The following is a 25,097-nucleotide window of genomic DNA, read 5'->3' as shown; positions in this document are numbered from 1 at the left end:
TTCTGTAGTCTCTTTAGCACTTCCCTGACGTCTTTGACATGCTGTTTCTCATCGTCCGAATAGATTAGGACGTCGTCCAGAAAGGCTACGCAGTTCTTGTACAGCAGGGAACCCAACACGTGGTGCATGAAAGCTTGAAAACAGGCGGAGCCTGACTGTAATCCAAATGGCATAACTAGGTACTCAAAGGCCCCCAGGGGGGTGAACATGGTGGTTTTCCATTCGTCCCCCTCCCTCATCCTAATCAAATTGTACGCTCCTCTGAGGTCCAGCTTGGTAAAGATTTTCCCCTGCCTCACCCGTGTTAAAATGTCATCAATTCTGGGCTGATTAGTGTTTTTTTTGTCCACAAAGAACACCGGACTGCCCCCCCACCGCCTTTGATTCTCTTATGAAACCACTTTTCAGGTTCTTGTCAATAAATTCCCGCAACTCCTGCATCTCCTGGTCCGACATGGCATACAGCTTACCCACCGGCAGCTGAGCCCCTGGGAATAAGTTGATTTGGCAGTCAAATGGCCTATGGGGTGGTAGTCTATCCGCCTCCTTCTCGCTGAAGACCTCCTGCAGGTCAGCATATTGTGGTGGCACCTCCCCCTTTGGCTCCACCGCCATTCCCGCCACCCTTGCCACCGTCATCCTTGGGGTTTCCCCCCCAGACAGTGTTCCAAACAGTGAGCTGACCCAAAGGTGACCGTCCGCTGATGCCATGCCACTACTGGATCATGTAGTGCCAGCCAGCTCATCCCTAATATTATTGGGGGTCCCGCCAGTGTGGCCACATGAAAGGCAATGGTCTCCGTGTGCCTGGAAACCCTCATTCTCATTGGTTGGGTCTGATGCATCACTTCCCCTCCCAGCAGTTCCCTGCCATCTATAGTCGTGACTTGCAAGGGGAAATCCAGGGCAGTAGGTGAAGTTGGTGCTCTAGAGCGAAGTCCTTGCTGAAGAAATTGCAGGAGCTGCCTGAATCCAGCAGTCCCTTCACCTTGACTGGGTGTCCATTTGGGAGTTCTAGCACCACCTCTATGGCTATGGCTGCCTTGGGGGGTCTGGTTGGGGCACTTCTATTAGTTGCTGGCCTGGCTGCTGTGCCTGCTGATCGGCAGCCAAGCGTTGGCGTTTCCCTGCGCCTTCCCCTCTTCCCCCTCCTCCTCACAGCCAACAGCTCCCACCATCCCTTGCCAAGCCTTTCTTTGTGGACAGACCCTGGCAAAATGTCCTGGCCTTTGGCAGAGGAAACACTTCTTGGTGCTTTTCCAATCCTTTCCCTCCCTCTTGTGGCCTTCACTGGAGTTTGAAACCTCGCGCGCATGCGCGCGCTCCATCGATTTCCATTGGCTCAACTGGCTGGGAAGGCTGCCTTGGCATTTCAGGAATGCGGTAGTAATGGCAACGCTCTCCTCTCCCCTCCCGCTTCTCCAAAGCGCACGCTTCCTGTCTCACTCCAATTGCAAGCACAGTTTTAGGCAGCTCATCCATTGACTGTGGGCGGGGCGCGCAGGAAAGCTCGTCCTTCATGGTTGGGGACAACCCCTCCTCAAACAGCATTTGTATGGGTTCAGAATCTAGATCCCACCCCAGCTGGTGTATCAACATCGCAAAACGCGACCAGTAGTCTCTAACTGATAGACTTCCTTGCTTGCACCCCATCAGTTCCTGTCTGGTCATACTTTGTTCCACTTGACTGGAATACATTGCGTCCATTGCCTGAAAGAATTTCCGAAGGTCCTTCAAGGCAGCATTCTGCGTCGCCATTAGGGGCCTGACCCATTCACGCGCCCCATCCTGCAGATGCCCCACAATGTATGCCACCCTCTCCCCGTCATCAGCAAAGTCATCATGCTGCAGTTCCAAAGCGTACTCTATTTCCGTTCGGAACGCGTTATAGTCCTGGGGCTTCCCCCCAAACTTGTGTACCAGTCCTGGTACCTTCCTTGCAATGGGGGTGGGTCTGACCTGTGCATCCTGAGCTCGCCTTTCTTCCAGCCGCGCTGTCAGTAGAGCCACATGCTGTTCCAAATCTCGGTTCCTCTCCACCAGATTTTGCACTCCAGCTGCTTGCTCCGTGGCGCCGGCTCCTCCAGTTTGACTCATGGTGCTCCTGCCTGTCACTGTGCACAGGCAACGTCAGGGACTGACGGATTGCTGTAATGGTTATAAGGGGTTGCTTGTGCGTAAGTTACCATCACTGCTGGCTAGATTGCCTGGTTAACCTTGTCTCGGCTGACAGCCCTTCACTCCATGGCCGTTCAGTCGCTCGCAGAATCCGTCAGTGGGCGTTTCTTGAGCCTCTTCCAGCAAAGAAGTTGTTTGACGCCAAGTCTCCTCCTACTCTCCCTGCGTGGAAATCTTCTGCACAGGGAAGGAGTGGGCAGAGGTGTGCCCGTGCTCTCCCCACTAGTTTCAGGTGAAGTGTCTTGGAGTCCCCTCTCCGAATCCCCCATCTCCCCTCCTTCTCTACTGGTGTTGCGCTGATTTCCTTCCCCAGCCGATGGGATTCCTCTCTCCCTGCTGGGCCCCTCTCCTGCATCGCTTGAGAGCCTTGCCTCCACCTCTGACTCCGATGTCAGTTCCCTGACAACGTGTATACATTGTTGTTCCAGACCTGGTGTGCTGGGAGAGTTCATTGCTATCTTCCATTACTCGGTTCTTTGCAGTGTTTATCTGGATGGTACAAGGTCACATTCCATTCCTTCTGCTGTTTACCAAATTAGCATATGAGCTGATGGGAGGGCGTTTCCACAGGGCGGGTGCCACTACAAAGATGGCGCTCTGCCTGGTTCCCTGTGGCTTCAAGTCTTGCAGTGGATGGGTTTGGCATAGAGTAAAACAATCAAACATGCCAGGAAGAACAAGTTACATTTTTGAAGAAGCTGTTTAAATATTTCCCACAGAAAGAAGTAACTCCAGAGAGCTGGGACTAACCAAAAATTGCTCTAATTCTGGCAAGTGTCATATAAAGAAGGCTCAATGACATCAGTGGATTGTACATTCATCCAGTTCAAACTGGATTTATTAAGAGAAGGCAATAGAGTACAAATATTGAAAGCAGTGTACTGTACATCCTGAATAAAGCAGAGATTTACCAACTGTTTTCTTACTTTTCAGTGCAAAAAAGCCTTTGACAGGGTAGAATGGCCCTAATTATTTGAGGTATTGAGAAAAATCAATATACCGCTTCAACTTAGTTTCATTCTCAGCTGGTTAAATGTGAAACAATTCAACAGATGGCATTGGCGAAACATTGACTGATAATGGAGTGAGGGTCAAAGAGTGCCCCTAGTTGCAGGGGGAGGGAGACTCAGGGTCCCATATTCTACCTTAGGAGATTCTACCCAGGGGTGGAGGAAGGGGTGCGCGGTAGGGGCGGGGTGCCCCGGGTGTCACCACTGAGGGGGGTGACAAAATGCTGGGAGAGACACGGTGGTTTGGGCGCGCACAGGCTCCACTCTGCCCAAATGGTCCATCCACTGCCTCCCCCCCACCCAGCTGTAGGCAGCTGAGTGGGAGGAGACAGGCAGACTCCAGGGGCCCCGCGCTGTGACCTTCCCCTATGGGTGGCTCACCCTGCCCTCACCCCGCCCCTATGGGAAGCGGGCCCCGCCCCTGGGCGCACCAATCCAGACACCTGAGTAGCTTCCTCTGCCGCTGCCTCTGCTCACCATACTGTGGATTGAGAGATGGAAATATTCAGAGAGGCAAGATTTTCTAAGGTATGGCTGACCTCCTCAAGCTGTAAACCGTGCTAGCAACTGTCCTATTGTCAGGGATCGGTTGGCAAAGAAGGGGGGAGAGACCGAAATGTACAGAGAGCCGTCTCCTTTGATGAGCAGCTGCACTTGTCAGAGGGAGAGGAGGAGGGACTGTCAGGAAACACGGAAAATGAGAGGGAGGGAGATCCAAAGGCTGTTATAGTAGAGAGAAAGGAGCAGCCTCCGGCGCTTAGGTTTTCACGTAAGGAGAGGAGGAAAAGGGGGGGGGGTCAGGAAGCTTCTCTGCTGGAGGGGGAACCGGAGTGAGCCACTTCCCGCAACTGATAGCAATTGAGGCAGACATGCTTTCAAGAGCTCCGTACTGTATATAGTTTTGGACTTAATAAATCTTGTAAAGACAGGCTGGAATCCCAGGCTGTTATCTCGGCAAGCACCCACATATCATCCTGACACCTATCCCACAGGTTCTTCCTTAACTACAATTCTTCCTTAATTACTCACAATGAAAGTGTCAGCAAAGGAATGTTGGCAAACATATCACAATTGGAAGAACAAAGATAGGAAAGTGAGGGGAACATGACATGGAAATAAAGACTTCAGAGTTGGACTAGGTGCCAGAAGGGAGTCTGGTGACCAGAGAGGGGGAAGATGAGAGGGACTCAACCCTGGTAACCTCAGGGACGTGGGGTAGGGGAGGAAGAGGGCAGAGAGCCAGGGACCAGATATTTATGGACCTGTGAGATCAATTCCAAGAAAATGCAGAGAAGAGAAATTCTACCAATGGAAACAGAGATCATGGAGCTTGAAAAGAAAGATTCTGGAGGAGGAAGGGCCAACCTGTTCTGGCCCTTCATGAGCTGCATTTGGGGCAGCCAAGGTGGGTGACAACAGTGCTCTGTTTGTTCAAGACACCTGTCCTCCTCTTTCACAAGGGAATGGCACACATTTCATAAAAACGTGGAACGGTGGCAAAGCCAACCAGCATGGGAGAGATGTCGATCTTTTCAGGAGGGATGGGGGATTTTAGGTGGAAGTTCTGCAGGATGCTGGTGAAGAAGAGGAAAAGTTCCATTCGGGCCAGCTGCTCTCCAAAGCAATAGCGTTTTCCTAGGAAGGAGGAGGAAAGCAAAGACGGGTCATTATAGCCTGCATTGAGGTTTTCAGGCCAAGACTCCTCTAACCCACACAGCCACAGATAAAATACACCCATTACAACTGAGATCTACAGGCAAAGGGCAGTATACAAGTTTAATAAATAATAACAATAATTTTGGTGTGCATGGTTCAAAAATAGATTTTTCTGTAGAAGGGAAAAGAGAAGGGAGAGACAAGAGGTACATCAGCACCAGCAACAGTTTCTGGCTAATTTTTCTCACTTCAATTGGTCGACTATATTGGGTTACTATTTGCTGTAAACCGCCAAGGAGCTGCTGAGGACTCACCGACGGAGAATGGCATAAAAGCCTCATTCTTCTTGAACTGCCCATTCTCATCCAGGAAATGTTGGGGGTCAAACGCGTCTGGTCTTGCAAAATGTTTGGGGTCTCTCAGCACAGATCCCAGCAAAGCAAACACTTCAGTTCCCTGAACAAGAGAGGGAGGGAAATGAGAAGAGAGGGGAGAAATGGAACGTTATTCTCGTGGGCAAGAAAATATTGTTTTTTTGGGGGGGGGGTGACCTCCCTAAGCTTTATAAATTAATAAATGGCAGGTTCTTTAGTATTTGAGAGAAAGCTGAATAAGAATTGCTGGGCTAGCCTGTGCAGAAGAACCTGGCCAAGCTAGGGCCATTAAGAAACAATACAGAGTCACTGAGTGGCTGGGGAAACCCAGCCAAATTGGCGGGTATAAATAATAAATTATTATTATTATTATTATGAGGGCCAATGGCAATGCAAAAGAACTGTCTTTCCACTTGCATTGAGGTGTGATAATAATAATAATACTTTATTATTATTTACAATGAGAGTTCCCCATTTTTGGACACCACCCTTTGGTGTGGTGCCTCTGTCTCCCTGATTATTATCACTCAGAGGGTACGGACAGGTGGAACAGATATGCTTGGGGAACTTCACTGAGCCACAAACTATACCTGGAAGGGTGAAGTCTTTTTTTTTTTTTATTAAATAAATTTTACTGGCATATAAAACACATGCATATACATTTACACAATGACACAATACACGAACATAACCCACTACCTTATATTCATAACATAAAACATACCTACATTACTCTATATAATACCTACCTATACTGTACATACACCTGCCAACCTAGCAGTTCGAAAGCACGTCAAAGTGCAAGTAGATAAATAGGTACAGCTCCGCCGGGAAGGTAAACGGCGTTTCCGTTCACTGCTCTGGTTCGCCAGAAGCGGTTTAGTCATGCTGGCCACATGACCCGGAAGCTGTGTGTCGGCTCCCTCGGCCAATAAAGCGAGATGAGCACCGCAATCCCAGAGTCGGTCACGACTGGACCTAATGGTCAGGGGTCCCTATACCTTATACTGTACATATCAACATACCTACACACTTGGGGAACTTCACTGAGCCACAAACTATATCTGGAAGAGTGGAGTCTAAGTCTAAGGAATTAATAGAACCACAGTACCTTGGGAATGGTGTATCCCCGGAACTGGGTATCGCGGGTCACACGTCTTGCTAACCCCAAGGGGAGCATGTCAGCGAATCTCTGGATCTCGTGGATCACAGCATCCGTGTAGGGCATCAGGGGACGGTCATCCATGTTGGGAGTGCGACTGGAGCCAATCACCCGTTCAATCTCTTCATGGACTTTTTCTGTTGAGAAATCAGCAGGATGAGACCAACAGTGCTATTTGCACCTTCCAGGGAGCTAAAGAAGGATCCCAGCTCATAGCTGGGAAAGCAAAGAGGGACCTTCCCACAGAAAGGCAAAGACACACCTCTCCACCCTATCCCCCCCCCCCTTCCGCAGTCACCTTCAACCTCCGGGTATTTCAGCAGAAGCAGGAAGCCATAGCGCAGGGTGGTGCTGACCGTTTCTGTGCCGCCGAAGAAGAGGTTAGCTGTTGTACAAACCAGATTCTCTAGGAAGAACTCTGAGTTTGGGTTTTCCTTTTCCTAGGCAGAAGAAAATGTACTTAATTATTATTTCTTGGGATAGGCTAAAATCTGACTGGCTCCTGTCTATGAAGCTCTCTCTTCTCTACTGATTGGCTGAGCTGCAGTGATGTCATGCTCACTCCAATGAGGGGGAGGGGACAGTTGTGGAGGGCTGAAAAGCAGCTCAACAATTGTGTGGGAAACAGATGGCTGGGTGGAGGAGGAGTTTAATCAAATGCTGCAGGAAGAAGTACATTATTTGGTCTGTCCTGAATCCTCCAACATACTTCTTTCTTTGTTTGAATTTAGTTTAGTTACAGTATCTTCCCAGTGGGCCCAGGGTCCACAAAGTTTCCTTATGGAGAAATTGATTGTAGTAACTAGAATAACAAGGGACGTGGGTGGTGCTGTGGGTTAAACCACAGAGCCTAGGACTTGCCAATCAGATGGTCGGTGGTTTGAATCCCCGCGACGGGGTGAGCTCCCATTGCTCAGTCCCAGCTCCTGCCAACCTAGCAGTTCGAAAGCATGAAATACAAGTAGATAAATAGGTACCGCTCCAGCGGGAAGGTAAACGGCGTTTCCGTGCGCTGCTCTGCTTCGCCAGAAGCTGCTTAGTCATGCTGGCCACATGACCCGGAAGCTGTACGCTGGCTGCCTTGGCCAATAAAGCGAGATGAGTGCCACAACCCCAGAGTCGGCCACAACTGGACCCAATGGTCAGGGGTTCCTTTACCTTTACCTAACTAGAATAACATAATCTTACCTGCTGCATTTTCACTAGGAAGCAGTCAATGAAATCCCGAGGGTTGTTGGGGTCCAGGGTCTCCTTGTTTTCTTTTACCTTCCTTTTAATGAATTCCTTCAGGCCCAACAGCTTCTTGAAGGTTTTATCTTGTGGGCCAGGCAGGTGCTGCATGATACCTGAGAACATGTCGTAGAGCTGCGTGTGTCGGGTTTGGAGGAATCCAGAGTTATCAGGAGGAAAAGAGAGAACAGATATTGAACAAAGTAAAATGAAATGGATTTGGGGGGCAGGCAGAAGCAGGAGTTCCTCCCTCCCCTGGTTCCTCATTATCATGGAAGGTTTGGAAGAAACAGGTGGCTTGAAAAGAAGGGAGAATGGAGAAGTGTCTCTCCAAGAAGAACAGACAGAAGGTACTTCTGACTCCACCCAGACAGAACTTGGTGCTGACTAAACTATGAACTTGTCACAGACACAACCTCAGGGCGTGACTTCCCATCTTTGAGGGACGAGGAAGGCAATTTGGAGGGGAAATCAGGGTGTGTGGGGGAATTGCTTACAACTGCTTCAGTATCTCAATCTGGGATTATCTCAGGTTGAAGCAACATTGTAAACTTGCTCCAGGCAGAGCCTGACCGAAGAGCAAGGCAGAATAGGAGTTGCAGCACCACGGAGAGCTCAGTCTGAGAAGCAACAAATAGCTAAACATTTTTAAGCCTCTCCCAGGTTCTGCCCACTTGTAGAGAACTTAGTTTCTTAAGATTGGTGCCTCTGCTTTCTTTCTCATACCTGTGAGGTACTGGGCGAGGCATTGTCAGCATCGCCCTTGAGCCAGTGTACCAACTGGACTCATGCACTTCAACCCCGACTGGGCTAGGCGAGCTGGGTAGCACTGCCAGAGACCACCTTCTGCACAGGAACAGGTCACAGTGCTGTGGACTCACAGCTTGGAGCTGAGAGCACCGGATTCACTGTCTCAATTATACAGTCGTTGCGCAGCAGCGTTTTGCAGAGTCTTGCAGAGTATAAACCACTCGGAGAGCAGCTCTGTAGAGTATCCTCCTTTTATTCTATAACTACAGCTATAATACAAAACTATATACAGAGCTAAAAGATCTAAGCATACATCAATGCTACTTTGAGTGCCTGCAGCTGCTCTTAGCAGCAATCTTATCTCTAAACACAATCTCTAGCACTCTCTCTCCGATACACTGACTGACTCTCTCACACACATGTGGTGCTGGGCAGAATAAGTAGATAGCAGGACACGCCTCCTCCTCTCTGGAGAGTCAGCAGCTCCTCAGGAGATTCTTGGATATGGGAGGGGTGAAATCTCCTCAGGCATTTGGGTCATTTGTGAAAGGCACCTGTGAGGGTCTGGTCCTGGTTGTGGTTCTACAGTCCCTGATGCTCTGGGAGGTTGTGCTGTGGGCTTCTATTGGTCAGGCTCACTCAGACCCCTGAATGTGGTCTGGCTCCTTAGCTGGCACTGCTGCTGCTTCTAACTCTGTGCCTTGACCACTTGAAATATACTCGGAGTCAAGAGTGGATTTCATGCTCTTTGTTCAGCTCATAGTGGTGAGGAGGAATAAATGTTTCCCCAAAATATCTGCTTTATATACATTATTTGCACAATGGGCTGCACGTAATTGGCTAATTCCGGGATTCTCCTGTAGGCCAATCAGGTTGTGGATTCACTTCCACATGGAGCTGGATTGGGTGGCTCCTGTGGACCAATCATACTGCTGCATTGTTCTAGGACCAATCAGGCTGCTGCATTTCGGATCCTATTATTATAGGACCAGTCAGGCTGCTGCCTTCTGGATCCTGTTCAACTCAGTATATAACACCACTGCTGTGTAGGAGTGCAAATATCCAGAGTGTGGGGTTCAGGTGGGATTGCTATGAGGAATTATGACATATGGAGCAAGCCATTGTGTCCACAATGAACGCATTGCGTTGACTGGGTTTAATTCATTGACAATAATTTCTGATCAAATCCCACAAGCCTCTCCACCTCTAGCATTTGCTTTCTCTATGCCTCACAGGCACGTATCAGCATTCTAAGTACACAGGCCAGTTGTTCATCAGGCATCCTGGGTCATAAAGATAGAAGGTCGCTTTGATGTAGTTTGTTAATCGTTCACAAGGAGATGGTAAATGCTACCTATCCTTCCTCTCCTGTTTATTGCTGTTTATGACCTCTGGAGTTTCCTAAAAGCATTCCTCCTTGCCTCTTCTTTTATTTACTCTGAATTACATATGCACGCTCAAGTAGGAAATTAGCTCTTTGTAGTTTTAACTTTAACTTTGTCCCACGTGGGGTTTTTTGAAATGCTCAGAAGACAACTGATTGGTTCTTACGAACACTGTGTAAAAAGTTCTTTTGTGAATAAAACGACCTGGGCTGAGGGGAAGGGAATTACTATTATACACACCCATAGCTGTCAGCTTACAGATTTGAAAATAAGGGACCAGCAGCCCCGAAAATAAGGGATCAGCAGCCAAAATAAGGGATTTTAGTCAACCAGCAGCCAAACGAAGCCTCAAGCGGCGGTTCCCACAGCGCAGCAACCCGGCAAAGGGGATGCAGCAAGGAAAACCACCGTCCCCTCTCCGCTGGGAAGCGCTGAGCAAAGGCGAGTCCCCAGGCAACACGGCCGATTTGATCGGCACAAGGCATGCAAGCTCGACCCCCCCAGTCGTTCTTAGACTCCTTATCGGGTGAGCAACACAGCCAAGCAACACAGTTGGAGCCTCCCTCCTCCCTGGCCGGCAGGGAAGGAGGGAGAGGAGCTGCTTCCTTTGAAACCCAGGAAATTTAAGGGACATCGTCAGTAAGGGACAGCAGCGGGACACGGTGCTGGGATAAGGGACTGTCCCGCCAAATAAGGGACGGTTGACAGCTATGTACGCACCCCTCCCAGAGTCTTGCTGGTCAAGCTTCTGTGTGTATTTTATCAGAGTCCAATCCTTCCCTGCTTTGGGAATGCTACACTGCTGGTCTTTGGGGTAATGACAGGGCCTCACCTGGTGCTGGCTGTCCTGCATGCTGTCCCTTGAGCAGATTAGGAGAAGTGGCATCATTCACAATCTCATGCTGGAAGTCCTCCCCCTCCCCTCCAACGTACCTGTCCCCAAGAGGTGGCAGTGAACTGGAAGATTTCCAGCGAAGTGCTGAGCAAGAAGAGGAACTCCTTATCTTCGTATTCAAAGCGGTTGCCAAAGGCAATGGAGCTGATAACGTTGGACACTGAACGGCTCAGGACGTAGGTGGGGTCAAAAGGAGCACCTAGAAATTTATATATATTAACAGTAACTAACTGTGTTATCTCTCTTGGTATTAAGATGCCTAGGTATTTAACAGATTCAGAACAAATCCGAAATGGATATTCCTTTAATAAATGTGCAATCAAATTTTTGACCTACTGGCACCAATTCCAATTTGTGTTTTTTAAAAATTTATTTAATTTTCCAGTTCAATTCCCCCCCCCCCCCCCGCAATCAATTATCCAACAACCAACATAAAAACAAGATTCCAAAAGAATCTCCTGGACTTCCCTCCTCCCCTTTGTGGGTCCTTTTGTTAACCATTTTCTCCTGTATCATTTATAATAATCCAAATCTCTTTCATCTCCATTATATCCAAAACTCAACATTAAACTGCAAGTGTTATTCCAATCAATTCCGATTTGGACCAGTTAATAGAATATTAAAATATTTGTATCAACATTAATCAAAGATACGCTATAGACTGATAACTTGCACACTGTGTATGATCTTTATCTGGTTTGGGAATAACTGTAATTTAAGCTCGAATACATATTGTTGATAAAATACCTTTATCAAGTACCTTATCACACAATTGATGAAGTTTTGGTACCAATAGATCTTATACCATTCAATGGCGATTCTATCCAATCATTGTGTTTTGCCACTTGTCATTTTAAGAATACCTGTAGTTTGTTTAATTTTTGCCTCCCATTCAGTATTGGTGTTAATAGCATTTGTTTTTGTATATCATCTAAATGGGGTAGTTTTATTCTATTAAAAAAGACCTTCATATCTTTGTGACTGATGTGACTGATGTCTTTCAGTTTAGTATATAATTCTTAATAATAATAATAATAATAATAATAATAATAATAATAATAATAATTTATTTCTACCCTGCCCAACTGGCTGGGTCTCCCCACCCACTCTGGGCAGCTTCCAACAAAAGATTAAAAATACATTAGAACACCAGTCATTAAAAGCTTCCCTAAAGAGGGCTACATTCAGATGTCTTCTAAAAGTCTGGTAGTTTTTCTCTTTGACATCTGGTGGGAGGGCGTTCCACAGGGCGGGCACCACTACCAAGAAGGCTCTCTGCCTGGTTCTCTGTAACCTCACTTCTCACAGGGAGGGAACCGCCAGAAGGCCCTCGGCACTGGACCTCAGTCTCTGGGCTGAGTGATGGAGGTGGAGACACTCCTTCAGGTATACAGGACCGAGATATTAATTGATCATTAATATCTTTTGAGTTTTTATAACTTTTACCTTTGTCAATTTTAATGCTTGGATCACTTGGGTCACATTTTGCTATTGTGTATCTGGCTTATTTTGTCCGAGGGAAGCAGAGACTGGCACTTTTAGTTCCTGCTCCTTGCAACCTTGGAGCTGTCCAGTATACAATTGGGACTCAAATGCCACAGTGACAAGGTTCAGATTATCAGCGTTCAAATGCCCAAGTAACTGTCCAGTTTCTAACTATTACCTGTAACTCATTAAGCAGCATTTTTTCAAGGTACCAAAACTGAGCTCACTTTTTGTTTCCCTCAGGGATTCCAGCAGGAAGTGGGTCTCCTCCAGGATCCGCTCTTCGACGGATCTCTTTCCCATCCCAAAGTTCCTCAGTGTCATGATGGAGAATCGGCGTAACTGCTTGGCCCGTTCCCCGTTACTGAAGGCAACCCCTGAGAAGCGAAGGAGCAGTAAAGGGAAGGAGGAACAGGAGAAGGTGCACTCAGTGGGAATGTGGCTGGAAACACACAGTGATAGAGATTTCGCCCGCAATGAAATCTTTGTTGACTGGTTTTTAAAGTTGCAATTTCAGCACTTGGAAGAACATTCTAAGTGTGTGTTCCCTCTCATTCTCTCTCTCTCTCTCTCTCTCTCTCTCTCTCTCTCTCTCTGTAACTCCTAGTTGTGCAGCAATAAAACTGCTAACACATTTGCAAAGCTAAGGAGTCTCTCGTCTGTGTGTGTGTGTGTGTGTGTGTGTGTGTGTGTGTGTGTGTGAAGACATTTGAGGTATTTAAGAGTGGACGGGAGTGTTGGATTTCTGTTATGCCACTGTGCAGTTTTTGGAGTCACAAGACTCTGATTACATTCCAGACTGCTGGAAGTCTCACGGGAGATGGGAGACGGATTGTCAGGGAACTGCCATCGGAGCCAGAGGAGGAGGGAGGGCTCCAGAGGGATGCCGGAGAGCGTCCCAGTAGGGAGAGAGGCAGCCCATCTGCTGGGGAAGGAAATCAGCGTAGCACCAGTGGAGAAGGGGGGCAGATGGGGGAATCAGCGAGGGGGCTCCAGGACTCCTCGCCAGAGACCAGCGGGGAGAGCACGGGTCCTCTGCTGCCAACACCCTCCCTGCGCAGAAGGCTTCCGCGCAGGGAGAGTAGGCGGAGACTAGGCGTCAAAGAGCTTCTTTGCTGGAAGAAGTTCAAGAAACGCCCACTGACGGATTCTGCCAGCGATTGAGACAGCCACAGACGGGTGGCTGTCCGGACAGACAGGGTTCACCCAGGTAACCCAGCCAGGTGTGGCGACGACTTTCGCACGAGCAACCCCTAGAACCATTACACAGATGTTGATGTTACTGGTTTCCTGTTTCTTTGTGTTGTTGTTCACTGACTCTCACAGAGAGCAGATGCATATTCTTTTCTGTCCTGCGTAGCTAGAAATAAACGTAGCGATGTAGCACATATTTCTCGCCCCTCTGCTGTTTGGATACTCTGCATAATGGGAACGTGCCTGAAGCCTCATCAAAGGCTTAGGTCGTTAATCACTGCTGGAGCAGAGGTCATTGGATTCCGAAGATAGTATGTCGTGTGGGAGAGCTGTTTCAGCTTGGTCGTAAGGAACCTCTGACAGGGAGAAAAATAGAGGAAAAGACACAGCTGACGATCAGCTGATGGAAGGCATATGCAAACCCAGAGCTTTTTCCAGGCACGATCATCTACACTTGCAAAGCAACTAAGTTACATCACTGGTCCTCTACTTGGCTTTGAATATTAAAATGCAAATCCCATCTCTTCTATGACCACTGTCGGAGGAAGAGGAGTGCGGGGGGAGTGCACCGCCCCCAGCAGCGCAATCCTGGTGGGGTGCCATTGCAGCTGCCCCCAATCCCGTGCTGGTCACCATGCCCCCGCAGGCAGCACGCCACACCCCCAGGACGCGTGCCACGCCCCTGTGGTGGCGCACCACGCCCCCAGGATGCATGCCATGCCCCCGGGACACATGCCAGTCCTGCCCCCACCTGTTCTCCACCCCCCGGTGCAGGAGCGTGAAGCTCCGCCACTGTCTATGACTCATTTTAATTGCCTAGAGAAACCCTTTCTCGGACCACTTTTCTCCACTGAAAAATGGGTATTCAAAAATCATCTTCATAGGACTGCATGAAGGACCATTGCTAAATGTTGGGAGACATTCTGCACAGAAACATGTGTATACCTTTAAGAAGTTTCTGGGTTAATTGGTTGCAGCTGGCCGTGGCTACAAAAGGAAAAAGCAGCGTTTTGTAGCCTGCCTGCAGGAATAACACCCACCAGAGTTTCTGTTTGTTGTTTTGTAATAAAGTCTTTGTTTTAGTTTTGGTTTTACACCTATGTCTCCTGGAGTCACAGTCTGTCCTCTGCCACCAGTTGAAAATCCCCCTCCAATAGGTTATGGGCCCAGTCCTGAGTTGGCAGAGACAGAGTGTGAAAAGAACCCAGAGACTGGAAGCAACTCAGCGTTTCTCAAGCAGCTGGCTGTGTGAAGGCATAGGCAGGGAGTGTCTGTTTGAGACCAGGAGCCGAACATTTCTTCAAGCCACGTGTGAGTAAAGTGGAAAGCTGAAAGCTGGGTGGAGCCATGGCTGGACTTGGAGCTGGAGCTCAAGGGGAAGCTTCCTATTTTCCAGTAGAGAAACTGGGAGAGTCCAATTATATGTCATGGAGTTTACAGATGCAGGCGTTTTTAAAGAAAGAACAATGTTGGACTGTTATTGTTAACCCTCCTGTAAAAGATGAGGATGAAGAAGTAGATGAAGCAGACCAAAGGCTGGGGGACAAAGCCTATGCCAATTTAATTTTGAGTTTAGAGAAGCTTCAATTATCTCATGTGCGAGACCTTGAAACAGCAAGTGAGATTTGGAAAGCACTGAGAGCAATACATATCAGAGACACTGCTGGCAGCAAAATTACTCTAATGAGAACTCTGTACCGAGCCAGACTAAGTGAGGGTGAATGTGTTTCAAAACACCTTCAAAGAATGCGTGATTTATTTTCACAGTTAAATGAACTTGGGGAACATTTTTCTGAACAGAGAAAGGTTTATATTGTGCTGTCTTCACTTCCTGAGTCATGGGACAATTTAGTGATGACCTTGGAGGCAATTCCAGAAAGCCAATTAACAATGCATTTCTTAATTGGGCGTTTGCTTGATGAGGAGAAAAGACGCCATGAGAGGAAGGCCACAACTCCTCACCATAACTCCAGAAATGGGAGGCAGTCCAGTAAAAGATATGCAACTGATGAGGAGCGGCAACCTAAAGAGGTTGTTGAGGAAGCAGCTTTCACAGTCATAAGATGCTATCGTTGTGGGTCAACTAAGCATTTAGTACGTCAGTGCACTGTGTCTGTGGGAGAAAACACAAGAAAAGGGCGGCCTGCATTTGCTGGGAAGCGAGGAGACAGGAAGAGTCGAGTCCAGTATGTTTCTGCAGCAGTTCGAGGCACCAGTCACGACGTTGGACAGGACTGGATTTTAGACTCGGCAGCGACAAACATTTTTGTTAAGTCTGCACAAACCCTTGTAGCAAAGCAGCCTTGTAAATCTGTAAATGTAGTACTAGCTGATGGAACAGTGCATGAGTTAGCTGGAAAGGGGAGGTTGAATATTAACTGTTTAAGTACCAAGTTTACCAATGTTTTATGTGTACCAAGTTTAGAAAATAATTTGCTTTCAGTTACACTAGAAATCCTAGAAAACTGCCAGTAAAGATGCACTCTGGCCAAGGGTTGCCCAAGAAGAGCTACTCACCGTAGCCCCGGAAAATCCAGTCAAATGCGGATTGCTCTCCACGGCCGCTGAACTCTTCGGCTTGATTCACCAGGGCCTCCTTCACGGCATCATATCCACACAAGACCACAACACGGCGCGGCCCTAAGTGGATGGTGTAGACAGGACCATATTTCTCATGAATCTGTGAAAAGAAGGGGAGGGCATTGTGTGAAATCAGATGGACAGATGGAGCAAACAGGTTGGTTTTGAGACAAGCAAGATTAAAAACTTGCTATCCTCCCTAGCATTAGCTGACCCAGAGCTATTTTCCTAGAAAAAGAGGTGCATACCCTTCAACGTTTCTCTGATGGAAATAGGGACATCCCATTCCATAATGATAATTTTACTATTTATACCCCACACATCTTACTGGGTTGCCCCAGCCACTCTGGGCAGCTTCCAACATATATAAACACATAATACATAATGTTTATCTGCTAACCAGTGGTGGGAATATTGCTTTGTTAATTGTTTGAGTATTACTAATGTTGTTTCTTACCGTTCTAGAGGCTGGTGTGGTGTTGTTTTTCCACAAACTGTATCTTACACGAAATGTTAGCTCATAATGTGATCCCCCCTTCCCCTGCCATGGCATTACATATGTGCATATATATTTCTTTAATCTAAGTTGCTTGGACACTCATGCCCAAATACCTCTCTTTGGTGGGAAGTCTCCATTTTCACCTACCAGGTAGAGCAGGTTCTACTGGCTGTGAGATTTCTAATTAATTCTTAAGAAGAGAATAGCTGGATTTCTTTGGGCAGTGCATTATTCATTTCTTGGTTAGGTTTGCCTGCAACTTTTCCTTTAAGGAGCCCAAGGCTGTAACTGAGCGTGGTGTGAACCATGTGAAATAATAAGCCAGGCTGAAAGAACTCCCACAAGGAGGTCCAGTGCTGGGCAGTCTCCTTCCGTCAGCGGCTCCCTTGGTCCGGGCCACATGTGCCAACTTCAGAGATGATGAAAAGGAAGGAAGGTGTGCCACAGCCTGATGAAACTGCTGGTGTTGCAGTGAAGCATTTTCCTGGACATACATGTAGCTGCTGCAATAAATCTCTAAAGCCATTCATGGGGGAGAAATTAGGGTTCGGTCTGTGTGATAATGCAAACAGTCCTCATTCCCACTTTCTTAAACAGAGCTGCCCCTTCAAAATTGAAACTACTTTGAGTCAGATGATGCAGTCCTCCACCCCCCCCTCAAGAAAATGTGAGCATAAGTGCATATATTAGGGGAACGTGTGCATGGAAATGTTCATAGGATTGAAAATAACATTGGAAAATCCTCACTATCTGGAAGAATTGCTAAGGGAAAATGTTTATTTAAAAGAAATGCATACTAAAATGCTGACTAATTTTCTTGAGGACTTTCCTTAAAAAGAACCAGCAACTGATGTGGAAATGAGACATGAGAAAACCTAAGATTATGGTCAAGAAACAGTGGGATTGTCTAAATGAATATTTACAAAACCAGGGCTCCGTTACCCAAATTTGGTTGTGTTTAGACTAATCTTGTGAAAAATATAAAGAATGTACAGTGGCACCTCAGGTTACATACGCTTCAGGTTACACACTCCGCTAACCCAGAAATAGTGCTTCAGGTTAAGAACTTTGCTTCAGGATAAGGACAGAAATTGGGCTCCAGCGGTGCGGCGGCAGCAGGAGGCCCCATTAGCTAAAGTGGTGCTTCAGGTTAAGAACAGTTTCAGATTAAGAATGGACCTCCAGAACGAATTAAGTACTTAACCTGAGGTACCACTGTAAAGTGAAAAATTAAGGAAAACCTATAGGGAAGGATATGAAGAACAGAGGTTATGGTGACTGAAGTATAAAAGACGTGTGGCGTAAACAGTGGAAGTCTTTTAAAAACATTTTAATTAAGGTTGATATCTTGCAAGATGGAAATATATAGCTGTATGCAAGCATAGGTCCTTCCACTTAGGCAGAAATATAAAGAGAGAGAGAATAAGAAGCTGGATAATGTGATGGAAGGAGAATTATGAGGAGATGATGACTCAAGTGGGAGGGGGGAGAGAGAGAGAGAGAGAGAGAGAGAGAGAGATGGATGAGTGGGTAGATAGATGGATGGGAGTGACCTTCATTCATCAGCAATATATAAAAATGATTTTATAATAACAATTCAGAGAACAGGAAACTGTGCTCTGACACACTGTAGAAAGTTACCTTCATGAATGAACGGTACATATCACTTGTGTAGACTTGGAGCAGGTTTCCGATGAAGGGGAGGGGAGTTGGTCCAGGCGGCATCTGGCTTTTGCGGTGCATCTGCCGCCATGTTGAGAGGACCATCAGGCAAGAGAGGCAGATGACCAGGAAAAGGGTTGCTGCTCCGAGGGGATCCATGGGGAGGTTGTGGGTGGCCTGTGGAGCTCTGCAGGCAATGTGTTGCTGACCAGCTGGGAAGAGAAAATACCTGCGCAGTCCGAGTTGAGCCTGTTACATACCTTTGGAAGAACCTCCTCCTTGAAATTGTGCAACCTGTTTACTCTCTGCTCAGGGTCTTCTTTCAAGTCAAGAGAAGACCTTCCAGAGCAAAGTTCAGATGGACGGATAGTGGAGACAGGGAGTTGTCTGCCCAAGTCTGCACCCCCAAGGGAGCTTCAAGGAGTCCCAGAGTCAAACACAATTCTCTCACCACGTTTCTCAGAAGTCTGTATCTTTTGACCTGGTCTCTGCTGGTGTAAGACTAAGAGGAGTGTAGCAGAGGGAAAGGGTTGCTGCTCCGAGGGGATCCATGGGGAGGTTGCAGGTGGCCTGTGGAGCTCCGAGTAGCCGGGAAGAGAAAGTGCCCACGTAGCTGAAACTGAGGCTCTTATATAAATTTTGCTGAAGGATCACCCCCCCCCCCTTTGGAGTTATTCCATCTCTCTCTCCAGCCTCTCTATCCAGTTTGGAGGGGGGGTGTAGAGTTTGTGTTCTGGGCATTGGGCAATCAGGACAGATTAGAGAATCTGCTGGCTTACCAGCTACCTCGCTGCCTGGCTGCCTACCTGCCTGAGCTGAGACAGCTGGCTTGTGCTGGTCCCGGGGGGGGGGGGTGTTACTGTGCAGTGTGGTCCAAGTCCGGTCCTGGGTTGGGGGTCTGGAGGCTGTCTGTCAAGGGTGAAGCGGGGTCCAAGGCAAGGAGCCGGGCGTGGTCAGGAACTCCGGAAGAGCAGGTCAGGGTGCTGGCACGAACAGGTTTCCATCAATGTTGCTCCCGCAACCTGGGACTGGGCTGACTGGCCTTTATCTCCTCTGAGGCATAGGGTGGCCCCGGTCCACAGGTGACTCGCCTCTCCTGGCCTGGAGGCGAGCACTCCTCTCTGCAGCTCAGGAGAGGCTGGAGGGTTACTGGACCCAGAGGCAACCTCACCTTCCCCTGACAGGGCTGGGAGAGGAGCACCTGCAGGCAATGGGTCCATGATCACCTCTGGAGCCAGAGCGGATTCAGCTGGTGTCTGCGCCTGAGGATCCGGCACAGATGCGGGCCCTTCAGATTCAAGCCCCTGCCCTGGCTCAGCCCCGACCCTGGAGGCGGGGACTCCTGTGCAGGCTGGGATTCTTCAGGTTCAGCCTCTGAATCAGATTCCCAGGCCATCACATGGCTTTGGAGGTGAAGTGGAGGACTCCCAGACTGCTTGTGTTGGAAGACTTCAACACCCATGCCAAGGCGACTGACTCTGGGGTACCTCTGGGCTTAAGGGCTGCCATGGCGACCATGAGAATGTGCTAACCTCTCAGCAGCCCAATGCATGTGGTAGTCCACATTCTGGACCTAGTTTTCTCAACTGGGCATGAAGAGTGTGATCTGAAAGTGAGGGCTCTAGACATCAGTCCCTTGTCATGGTCAGTTCATTTCCCACTGAGATTTAGGCTTTCAGGACCCTTCATCTTCCGCAGAGGCACGAGACCTATGAAGATGGTTCTGGCGGAGTTTCTGACTGATCTAACTCGTAGTGAAACAAGAGGAAAGATTAGTCTTGGGGCTTTCTCAATTTGAGGTGTAGCATAAAAATGACCTCTCACAGGCTATCTATTGGTTGCAAGAAAAACTTGCAATATGCTAAACATGTGACACAAGGTTTAGCTTATTTATGACAAAAGTATTTTGAGAAGGAAGCAATGTGAAATAAGTACTACCTTGGCAGATATTTTAAAGATGCAACACTGATGGTTTCCTCAAAAACAAGGCAAAAATCAAAAACCTGGGATGAAAGATGAGTTGTTTGCTTTCTATAGTCAGTTTTATAATTCATAAAAAAATCCATCTTGGGAAGATATCTTAGATTTATTGGATAATTTGAATCTTAAAGAAATATTCTCAAACAGAAATGGATCCAGTGACAGCAGAACCCATGGATTATATCTGTGCTGGTCCCGGGGGGGGGGGGGTTACAGTGAGGCGTGGTCAGAGTTCGGTCCTGGGTCGAGGGTCTGGAGACTGTCCACCAAGGGCGAAGCGGGGTCCAAAGCAAGAAGCCGGGCGTAGTCGGGAACTCTGGAAAAACAGGTCTGGGTGCTGGCAACCTGGGACTGGGCTGACTGGCCTTTATCTCCTCTGAGGCCAGGGGCAGTCCCGGCCCACAGGTGACCCGCCTCTCCTGGCCTGGAGGCGAGCACTCCTCCTGAGAGAACTTAGTTCCCCCCGCCTCTCTGCCCTGAGCCTCTGCAGCTCAGGAGAGGCTGGAGGGTTACTGGACCCAGAGGCAACCTCAGCTTCCTCTGACGGGGCTGAAAGTGGAGGACCTGAGGGCAATGGGTCCTCCATCACCTCCGGAGCCAGAGTGGATGCATCTGGTGTCTGCTCCTGAGGATCCGGCACAGGTGCGGGCCCTTCAGATTCAAGCCCCTGCCCTGGCTCAGCCGGCCATGGAGGCGAGGATTCCTGTGCAGGCTGGGATTCTTCAGGTTCAGCTTCTGAATCAGATTCCCAGGCCATCACAATATCCAGAAAGCTAAGAAGAATGAGTTTCCAGGCATGGAGGGCTTTGGATTTTAATTAAGTATTCCAGGAAGAACTAGTCCCATTTTTGAAGGAGCTGTTTTATTATCTTTCACAAAAAGAAATTCCAAGTTGGAAAGAGTCAAAAATTATCTTAGTACCAAAAGAGAGGAAGAATCGAGCAAATACAGATTTATACAGATTCTTTCATCCTTCAGAGAGGAACGGAGCACATGTTATGAATATGTGGGATGGTGATAAAACCAACCAGCATGGGAGAGATGTTGATCTCTTCAGACAGAATGGGAGATTTGAAGTGGAAGCTCTGCAGGATGTTGGTGATGAAAAGGAAGTGTTGCATCCAGGCCAGCCGCTCCCACAAACAATAGTGTTTCCCTAGGAAACAGAAGGACGCGACTGGGGCTGTGGGTTAAACCACAGAGCCTAGTACTTGCTGATTAGAAGGTCGGAGGTTCGAACCCCCACAACGGGGTGAGCTCTCATTGCTTGGTCCCAGCTCCTGCCAACCTAGCAGTTCGAAAGCACATCATAGTGCAAGTAGATAAATAGGTACAGTGGTGCCCCGCAAGACGAACGCCTCGCAAGACAGAAAACCCACTAGACGAAAGGGGTTTCCGTTTTGGAGGCGCTTCGCAAAATGAATTTCCCTATGGGCTTGCTTCGCAAGACGAAAATGTCTTGCGAGTTCCTGCAGGTTTTTTCCCCTTCCCCCCCCTTTTCCTAAGCCGCTAAGCCACTTATCAGCTGATCCGCTGATAAGCCGCTTAACAGCTGATCGCTAAAAGCCGCTAGACCGCTAATAGCGCTAATCCGCTAAGCTGTCAATGGGCTTGCTTCGCAAGACGAAAAAACCGCTATACGAAGAGCCTCACGGAAGGGATTAATTTCGTCTTGCGAGGCACCACTGTACTGCTCTGGCAGGAAGGTAAACGGTGTTTCTGTGCGCTGCTCTGGTTCGCCAGAAGCGGCTCAGTCATACTGGCCACATGACCCGGAAGCTGTATGCCGGCTCCCTTGGCCAGTAAAGCGAGATGAGCGCCGCAAGAGTCGTCCGCGACTGGACCTAACATTCAGGGGTCCCTTTACCTTTACCTTTAGGAAACAGGAAGAATGCCAAGATGGGCTTTCAGGGTACTGTTATAGCCTGCTTGGGTGTGCTTGGGCCAAGGCCCCTGGATACAACAAGACCGTTGGTATTTTGGTGTGCATGGCTGGCAAAGAGATTTCTCTGCGGTAGGCAAAAAAGATGACGTTTGGACAGACAGGGTAAATTGGGGGTACATCTGCAGCAGCAACACTTTCTGGCTAATTCTTAACTTCTTCCTGTTTCCAGGGGAAACTACTCTTTAGCACTCAATCAGAACAAACAGCAATGTGGGTTTCCCCTGGATTGTCTATTGCTAAACAGCGGGTTTCTCTTGGGAGCTGTCCAGAGTGGCTGAGGCAACCCAGCCAGGTGGGCAGAATACAAATAATAAAATTATTGTTCTTATTTTTCTTATTATGTCCTCTTGGAATGGAGCAGGACAAGGGCGATATCTGTGCTGGTCCCAAGGGGGTTACTGTGCGGCGTGGCCCGAGTCTGGTCCTGGGTAGAGGGTCTGGAGGCTGTCCGTCAAGGGCGAAGTGGGGTCCAAGGCAAGGAGCCGGGCGTGGTCAGGAACTCTGGAGGAGCAGGCCTGGGTGCTGGCAGAAACAGGTTTCCAACAATGTTGCTCCCGCAACCTGGGACTGGGCTGGCCGGCTTTTATCTGCCCCGAGGCATAGGGCGGCCCCGGTCCACAGGTGACTCACCTCTCCTGGCCTGGAGGTGAGCACTCCTCCTGCGGGAACTTAGTTCCCTCCGCCTCTCTGCCCTGAGCCTCTGCAGCTCAGGAGAGGCTGGAGGGTTACCGGACCCAGAGGCAACCTCAGCTTCCTCTGACGGGGCTGAGTGTGGAGCACCTGCAGGCAATGGGTCCATGATCACCTCTGGAGCCAGAGCGGATTCAGCTAGTGTCTGCGCCTGAGGATCCGGCACAGGTGAGGACCCTTCAGGTTCAAGCCCCAGCCCCGGCTCAGCCGGCCCTGGAGGCGGGGACTCCTGTGCAGGCTGGGAATCCTCAGGTTCAGCCTCTGAATCAGATTCCCAGGCCATCACAAAATCACTCAGACCTCTGCTTTCTAGGCACAACACAAGTCTGCTTACCTTTAATGGTCAGGCGATGTTGCGGCCCCGGTCATGTCCACGATCTGGCACTGGCCTGGGGTCAGATTGCAGCCTGCTTGCAAATCAGCCAATGGCAGGCAGGTTTAGGCTCAGCCAAAAGGCATCACTTGGCTCCACTCCCAGGGGGATAAACAGAGGTCTGCGAAGGCTTACCCCCCAGTTCTTCAATGGATCTCCTACTCTGCCTCCATTATTCATGTGTTTTTTGCCTTCATGTTAGACCTTGCTATGGACTTTATTGGCTGCCATATTCAGAACCAGGCCAGAATTTTTCCACTTGGCAAATTGACTCCAGTTTTGCGGTTTTTGCCTTCCTCGTAGCAATAGTCACAACTTTGTAAGGTTAGGCATGTGGTAAGCCTTGGTCTTGGCTGGAGGGGAGGTTGTAGCCTCTGCCTGCCCCTCCTTGGTTATGGGTATCCTGTTAAAGGGATATGCAAGGAGTTGCTTCTGTCTGGATGCCCAGGCAGGGAATAGGGTCATAGTACTCCATGGGGTACCCCTATTTGATGTAGGTCATACCACACCCACACACCCCAGATGTGATTTACCCTTAGATGCACTCCCAGCAAACGGTCTGGAGTGGAAAATTGGGCTACACCCAATGCCTATGCCAAACTATTCACAGTTGTAATTAATAAAGTTGTGGCCGATTTGAAGCCAATTTATGTTGCGTGGTGAGTCCCCCCCCCCCGGTGGAAATAAAGACACATGGCACAAATATTTAGGTTAATGGGCAAAAAATGGCCACAACTTTATTGGTTACAGGAATGAGCGGTATTGGCTTAGGTATTGGTCCTAACCGACTATCTGTCTTCAGCCCGATTGCTTGAAGACCGGCAAGGGTTAACCACCAGTAGGGGGAGTCCTGCTGATACACATCAACTAGGAACCCCCCCCCCACCGGGGTCACCGATTGAGGGCGTGCCTTAGGCCTTCACCTCCATAGGCTTTTGATGGGGCCACGCCCCCCGGAATCCTTTACTGCAGTGTTCCCCAACCTTGGGCCTCCAGCTGTTTTTTGGACTACAATTCCCATCATCCTTGATCACTGGTCTTGCTAGCGAGGGATGATGGGAGTTGTAGTCCAAAAACAGCTGGAGGCCCAAGGTTGGGAAACACTGCTTTACCGGACTACCCTTCGATTTGGGGAAAGTGATGGCGCTTCCTTCCCCCCCTTCATCTACATGACAATACCCCTACCAATGCCTAACCGCCAATGCTGAGGAAGTTGTGGCGATTTGCTACGAGGTAGGCAAAAAACCAAGAGGCTGGTGCCAATTTGCCAAGTGCAAAAAAAATCCTACCAGGCCCCTTAATGGCGACCAACCGAGGTCCATAGCAAGGTCAAAAGTAAAACCTAAAGGGTGGGAGGGTGGGAAACCCGATGAGCTGAGGCAGCAAAAGATCCCTGGCCGTGCCAGTGTGATATCGTGCAAGCCACGCCCCCCCAGGACAGCCGATTGGCTGCATCTCCTGCAAGAAAATAATCCTCTCGAGTTCGGAAGTGTTTTTGTTGTCTTGTCTGGTTATTTATCACTTAGGCTGTAATGTAGCCACAGGGCCTTGGCACACAAGTGGAAGTGGGGGTGAGTCCCATGTTGAGCTATTATTTGCTGTAAACACACACACACAAATGGACTCACCAAAAGAGAATGGCATAAAGGCCTCATTCTTCTTGAACTGCTCGTTCTCATCCAGGAAGTGCGAAGGGTCAAATCTTTCTGATTTTGCAAAATGTTTGGGGTCTCTCAGCACGGATCTCAGTGCAAGGAAGACTTCAATTCCCTGAACAAGAGAGGGAGAGGAATGAGAAGAGAAAGGGACAAATGGAAGATTCCTCTGGGTGGGAAGAAATCAGTATGAGATTTAGAGTAGCAAATTACCTTCCACTAATCCTGGTTGTCTTTGTCCATGGAATTTTCTTGGCAGGGATACTGGAGTGGCTTGCCAGTTCCTGCTCCAGGAACCTAGATAGCATCTTAAAAAGCAGAGACATCACCTTGCCAACAACGGCCCGTATAGTTAAAGCTCTGGTTTTCCCAGTAGTGATGTATGAACGTGAAA

The 25,097-nt window shown here is 48.6% G+C and overlaps 1 protein-coding gene across 1 annotated transcript; it reads right to left on the bottom strand.

Moving 5' to 3' along the window:
• Positions 1 to 2,987: 2,987 nt before the first annotated feature.
• Positions 2,988 to 18,667, bottom strand: LOC307221250 (cytochrome P450 2A13-like). The gene is made up of 10 exons (XM_079985654.1): positions 18,512 to 18,667; positions 18,040 to 18,272; positions 15,837 to 15,999; positions 12,353 to 12,502; positions 10,679 to 10,839; positions 7,569 to 7,745; positions 6,679 to 6,820; positions 6,330 to 6,517; positions 5,159 to 5,300; positions 2,988 to 4,823 (listed from the first exon to the last, which is right to left on the bottom strand). The coding sequence occupies exons 2-10, from the start codon at positions 18,217 to 18,219 to the stop codon at positions 4,642 to 4,644; spliced, it is 1,485 nt and encodes a 494-aa protein (XP_079841780.1). The 5' UTR covers positions 18,220 to 18,272; positions 18,512 to 18,667; the 3' UTR covers positions 2,988 to 4,641.
• Between the last annotated feature and the right edge of the window lie 6,430 nt (positions 18,668 to 25,097).

This window comes from Podarcis cretensis (genome assembly GCF_951804945.1).
Source record: "Podarcis cretensis genome assembly, chromosome: 8".
Taxonomy (NCBI): domain Eukaryota; kingdom Metazoa; phylum Chordata; class Lepidosauria; order Squamata; family Lacertidae; genus Podarcis; species Podarcis cretensis.
The sequence above is the reverse complement of the archived record's forward strand: the minus strand, read 5'-3'. Positions and strand labels throughout refer to the sequence as shown.

Bases quoted from the DNA above. Each gene is read 5' to 3' on its own strand.
- LOC307221250 (XM_079985654.1), bottom strand. From the start codon at position 18,219: ATGGATCCCCTCGGAGCAGCAACCCTTTTCCTGGTCATCTGCCTCTCT. The intron at 12,503-15,836 runs GTGAGTAGCTCT...TTCGCTTCTCAG, and splicing joins CTGGATTTTCCGGGGCTACG to GGGTTGCCTTCAGTAACGGG. The intron at 7,746-10,678 runs GTACGTTGGAGG...CGACACACGCAG, and splicing joins CTGCCACCTCTTGGGGACAG to CTCTACGACATGTTCTCAGG.